The following is a 6,278-nucleotide window of genomic DNA, read 5'->3' as shown; positions in this document are numbered from 1 at the left end:
CCACTGAGGGGCAGAGGATGGCCAGAAGCAGGGCTGTCTGAGGATCCTAGCTTTTTCCAGCAGCCTCTTGAGCATGAAGCATCCAGGACAGCCTGGTGTAGGACACCTCCTCCTAACGGCCCGGCCGCCTTTGACAGGGCTCAGCAGAGATCTTCAGGCACCACCCTCAGGTTTCCCTTCCCGGGCCTGCTTCCTCTGTCCTCACTGCGAAACGTGCAGGTGCAGAAAGGGGCTAAAAGATCAGGAATTCAGCCCCAGCCTACAAAGGAAATCACCAAACAAAATTTCCAATAGCTAGTAATTCTACAGTCTTTGAAAAGAACATGAAATAACAAATAGCTACCATCCTGGGAAAGTTTCTGTCAGTCTGGAGAAATGTCAGAAATAAACGGAACAAGTCTTTCTTGCTCTATAGCCAGGGCCTGGCCTTGGGACCAATAAAGGTACATGAGCACGACATGCCAGATGAGCAGAGTGATGGTTGTAGCAACCACGCACCCCAGACTTTCACAGATAAGGTCAACTTAAAATATATTTATCTCATTATTTCCAGAAATCCACATTTCAAAAACTCTATAATATTTTGACATCCAAACTACAACCAGAGCTGTCTCTTACAGTTGGAAACAGCACCAAAAACCGTGGTATATAACACAGCCCAGCTTAACAGTCAGGATTGTGGATTACGGAGCCACCTCCTTTGGGGGGTAGTTCGGTCACCCTATTCCTAATCTTCTGGTTTTGAAACAAACAGTACTGTACAACAGAGGAGATACTACACCTCAATCCCCTCCAGATTCTCCCCGCCGATCCAACACTGCTTCAAAATGCTTTTACAGCGGAAGAGCCAGGACCAGAGTCTGCCCTTCCCCCACCTCAGGCTGCCCTCCAGACAGTACTGGCAGTCTGAGCAGAGCAGACCGAACCTGCCCGCAGCCCCCCTCTCCCATGGGGATGGAGGTGCACTCCGCTCTGCGTGCATCAGCGACCGGCACTCTTCCCCGAGGTCAGTCTGGCCCTCGTGCCAGCAGAAAAAAACCCCAAATAACGTATATTCTTTTTTAGGTTCCTTGTAATAACATATTATCTGTCAAGTATTATTATTCAGAGGATCACATTTAGCCTTCGTATGAAGCCTCTAAATGTTTTTTTTTGTTGTTGTTGGTAACTTTGTCTGGAAAGTGCTGTTAGTAATAGATCTAAATATTTCTATACACAGTTGAAAATCAGTGTTGAAACACAACATATCAGTCGTGTGTGGCTTAATACCTCAGTAGTCTTCTTACTCTGTCTTTTCCCAAAAATGCAGTCCAGGTCTGTTTTGCTCCGAGATGAGAGATCCTTCCCTAGAGAAACAACATGATGCTTTTCAGTCACACATTCTTCCCAAAATAAGGAGCACCAGTATAAACTGTGAAACTCCTGAAAACAAGATGGGTTTTGGAAAACAAAAAAAAATTCTGTAAACTACTGACTTTGTTTCCCCTTCACAGATTACAACTGTTTAATTAATAAATACGATTAACTAAATTTAAAAATCACTTAAAAATCAAGTAAGTGAACCAGAATCCTTGCCTTTCTCTTCACGGCAGAAACAACCCAGAGCATGCAGACTGAGAGGAAAATTACACTCTAAAGCTTGCTCTACTACTGGGTATGCTTTCTAGGTCTCTTGGTTCCCCTTTTATAAAATAGACCCCATTTACTTCAAGGAACACGAGCTATTTACTTAGAGTTATGAAATGCAGAATTAAGAATCCTGCTAAGATATAACTTTTAAATAAAAGGACACATAATAAGAGCAGGAAATTAAACAGCTTCTGGCAAAAGCAGCATGCAAAGGATCCATGATTCTTATTAAAAACACTATATACTCTTTCACTTAATTTCAAACCCACAGACCAACTAATTTAAAATTCACTTCTTTGAAATTTCCACTTCTACCAATAACACTCTGTGAGCAGTCGACCAGATCTATTCCCATCTGTCAACATCATGGTAAATGTACTGAAAATGTAACCACTACATGTAAAGTCCTGAGGCTCTGGGGGAGCGAGGCTCTGGGTTAGACACTGGAATTTCTGTTCTGGGTTGGAAGCCCAAGTTCCACTGTCACAGACTCACTTGTCTTCCTGGTTTCCTGCAGCAAACCGACTTGGCAAAGTAATGTCATGACCCAGGAAGGTTCAAGTTCACTGACTATCACTGGAGCATTCAAATATGATGTTGCCAAGTGACTCTATGAAATTAAAAAACAAACACCCTTCGATTTAAGGCAAAACCAGGTGCTCAAACTAGTTTCTGAGGCTGCAGCACCAGGCTCACCAGTCCAGGCAGCGTGACCTGTCCCTGCCAGGCAGGACAGGCCCCCCAGGGTGCTCTCCTTTCTTCCTGAGCTAGAAATGGCACTTCCTGGTTCTTCCTGATTATCAAGTAGAACCCAGATAAAAGACCCCAAAGAAACCTACTCAGGAACAAAACGAAGCTTGTCCCACGTGGGAACTCAGAAAATAAACCGGAAAAGTGGGGAATAAAACTGGCCCAGTGGGGAGCAGTGGACGACCCTCAGGGGGTCTACAGATCTGCACTGGGCTCTGTCATCAGCACACCCCACTCCGCACCGCAGAGCGCACTCAGGGCGGCAGCTTCCATCTCAGAAAAAGGGCTTGGACATGGTTCAAAATGTAGAGCGACCATCCACCCCTAAGCTAGCTTCTGAAATGGAACAGATACCCTAAAAGAAATGCAAATTAAGATCTCTTTTACAGCAACTGAACTAAAAAGAATGCTGGAAGGTAATGATTAAGGAAGGGAGGGTACATGCGAGAGCACACTTTTAAAACAGGATGTCAAACCACGAACACGCAGAGATTAAAAACAAGCCTACAAATCAAAGGGAAAGCTGCCAAGCTGGGGGAGATGTACCAAAGAAGGTGCAAGTGTTTCTAAAGTTTTGGTGATGGGTTCTTGTATCAGAAATATTTATCCTTTAGCAAGTTCACTTAAGTAAATGTAGAAACCAGGACTGTTACAGGCCTTGCTCTGGATTTGATCTGGAAAACAAAACACAGAGAAGAAAGAGTCAGAGACTACTGGAAAGGAACTTAAAAAAGTAGATAAAAATGTGAAGATGGAAGTGATACTGAAATAATTATTAGTTAATGGACTTGGTTGAATAGTTTATAAATGTTACACAATTGTGGCCACTTTCGAATAAAATATATATATTAAAAATGAGTTTGAAAGTTATTGGTCTCAGTTCTGAATGGTGGTCAAATCCTATTGATAAACTTATCTCTTAGAGAAAATGACAATCAAAAAATTGAAGGGAATAGGAAATAAATATTATCTGCTTGGATTTGGTTTTATCTATCTACTGGCTTCAATTGGTCATGACGTTTCCAGACCAGGAAAAAAGGTCCAGTAGCCAAGCTGGTGTAACAAAGTCCATGAAAGGATGATCTGCTCATTCTGACAACAGCACTTTATCTGTGATCACAAGTACATCAGGGCAGCTTCCTAGAAGAGACCCATATGCATGCTACAGCCAGACACAGCACCGACAGGTCCACCCGGGAAGCAAATAAAACTATATAAAAAAAAAAAGAACCTAAGATTCATGGAGATTTGGAGCCTCCTGGTTTAAAGGCAAAAGTCAAACAGAGCCCAAGTTCTCAGGAGAAAACTGTATTATAGCACTGCACTGCACAGGGCTTGAGAAGCTGAGTTTTTCTACTCCGAGTAAAGGGGCCAGAGTAAGGAAATGCAAGCTTGAGAAATATGTCCGCTAAATAAAAATCACTGATGGTTTATGTAGGCAGCTTCACTTGCTTAGAAAATTTATCTGCATTCTCCAATCAAGGAGAAAACAAATAATACTATATTTTGAGTTTCTTTTTTTAATGAAAACACACAGGACTGATAATAAACCTAGAACGGAAGATTACAACCACCTCACTGAGCGGGTGAGAGTGTAAGGAAGCCAGGAAGCCAGAAAGAATCAGAGTGGGGATGGAGTTAGTGAGACCCTCACAACCAATAACAGGACAGCCAGAACTTTTCTAAAGCCTGCAATGGTGCTATTTTATATTTGAATGTCAAAAGAGCCACAGCCAGGAGAGGAATCTTAACACCCACCACTAGCAGAGCCGACTATGGGGAGCCAGTCCAGCCAGGGAGCCCACAGCCAGCGTCCACACCAGCTGGCTCACACGGGGACATGTGCTGCAACAGCAGTCTCCTTGTTTAAGAAGCAGAATCTCACAATTGTCACAGGAAGAAGTCTGAATCAATGAGAACAACGGAGCTGCACAAGCCAGGTCCACACAACCTCCCGCCCACCCGCTGCATGACTGGGAGGAGAAGGCAATGCTGTCTGGACGACTTCTCGCTGTGTAACATCACAAACCTCAAAGATGGCTTTGGGGAAATGGGTATTTTCTCCATTTTCTTCTTTGCAGATAGGGCCTTGCCAAACATTTTCAAGTTAAAAGAAATGACTGTTGAAGTTAGGTTTTTAAACAAATATAGATAAAAGTAACATTTTAAAATTATGTAATAAGTTATGCCAAATTTAAATTATAATCTTGGGATTAGAGAAAGGAATAATTATGTACTGGAACTAACATATTTCAGCAGCAGCAAACTTTACAATGCTACTTGCTCCTGCAATCTCTCTGATGCAACATTTTTATCTTCACTCTTCACACCAAGCTAAGTGAAATGCCATCTTCCCATGTTTTAGTTTCCTGGACCACTGATGAGTTATATCAATCATCCTCATCAGATAAGTACATTAGTACTGTAATTATGAGCACATCCATGGGCTAAAACCCTTAGTATCCATTATGCTGAACAACCAAAAGTTCCAATTAATGGCACCATTTCTGATGACTTAAAAATCTTTCTTCATTTCACAAAAAAGGAAACTGAGGCTGAAAGAAGGGAAGAGGTTAAGTGATTTGTCTCAGAGCCATGACCAGAACCCAGTTTCTTGTGACCTGAGACAGTCTATCTTGGAGGAAACAGCTTATCAGCCACCTTTGTGACAATGTATCTTGAATTATCTTCCCTGCATACCAGTGCCCCCTTCTCCTCAAGCAAGGCTAATAAACAAGCAAATCTCATTTTAAAAGAGGGAAAGTGAAGACACAACACACCAAGCAGGTGGACAGGGTCATCCGGCAAGGGGGTTTGGTTTAACTAGAAATAGAAAGGAGATAGTCCCGGCATCCAGTAGATTAAAGTAGATTAAAGCGGTTTATCTGGGCTTCAGCAAACGCTTCAGATGAAACCATGCCTGCAGTCAGGTGCCACAGGAAAATGAGAAGGTTCTATTTGCAAAAGAGAAAGCTTAAGAGGCCGCTGTAGGCCCAGAAGTCCCAGGGCACTTTCTTTCCTTAACTGGCTCATCGCCCTTCCGCTGTATCTACTTTTCTTCCATCAGGTCTGATGAGAAGGGGTGATATTTAAGGGACTGGGTATGAAGTGACCATTTAGCCTCTCCTGAAAAGGACTGTCTCCTGTTCTGCAGCAGGTCAGGGGTGAAGAAAAACCCTGCTCAGAAGCCACACAGGAAAACAATGAAGAAGGCTCTTCACGAGAGAAAGACGAGGGACTTGGGTGAAGAGCCACACCCGCTAGGACTGGGGGGAGCACTGGCCCATCCCTCACACAGCCCCGAAGCTGACCAGCTCCCCACTCCATCCAATCCGCCACCACCTCGCCCGCAAACCAGCCCCATCCACCTTTTGAGGTCCTGGCTCCAAGTAAGAACCACCATTAACAGTTTAGAGGGGCGGGGGCTCCAGCTCCCACTGCTGTTCAGGGGGTTTCAGGGCTGAGGGAATTCTCAATCACTGAAACAAGACCAAAGCCAAGATGTGCTTTCCCAGCACACAGAGGCAGACACACTCATCCAATCTCCCATAGAACCATCAAGTGATGACTAAATGACATAATATCACCATGTTTACAGTTTAAGTATATCATGTAATAGTACGGTTTTTGTGCCTGAAAAGTACACTTAATGCATAACTCTGTTCTCTGGGAAAACACCTGGGGAGCTGAGGGCAAGTTAAATGGTTTCTTACCAATACACGACTGCCGCCTAGTGGTGAGAGGGGACAACTGCACTGCCTGACACGTGCATTGTGGGGAGGCGTGGTGAAGTGGGGAGGTGGTGACAGGAGGACAGCCCAGTCCTCAAGCGCTTCCTAACGCGCTCTCTGCAGGGGCCATGGAACACCGGCCACATGAAGTGGAGGACTGGGGTGGAG

At 44.0% G+C, this 6,278-nt stretch overlaps 1 protein-coding gene across 1 annotated transcript in view; it reads right to left on the bottom strand.

Moving 5' to 3' along the window:
* The window catches only part of PINX1 (PIN2 (TERF1) interacting telomerase inhibitor 1), a 64,516-nt gene that overhangs the window by 43,299 nt on the left and 14,939 nt on the right, over positions 1-6,278 (bottom strand). The window contains exon 6 of the mRNA XM_014563354.2: positions 1,270-1,346. Coding sequence (XP_014418840.1) covers positions 1,270-1,346 — 77 coding nt within the window. The remainder of the gene's footprint in view (positions 1-1,269; positions 1,347-6,278) is intronic.

This window comes from Camelus ferus, chromosome 31 (genome assembly GCF_009834535.1).
Source record: "Camelus ferus isolate YT-003-E chromosome 31, BCGSAC_Cfer_1.0, whole genome shotgun sequence".
In the NCBI taxonomy this organism is placed as follows: domain Eukaryota; kingdom Metazoa; phylum Chordata; class Mammalia; order Artiodactyla; family Camelidae; genus Camelus; species Camelus ferus.
The sequence above is the reverse complement of the archived record's forward strand: the minus strand, read 5'-3'. Positions and strand labels throughout refer to the sequence as shown.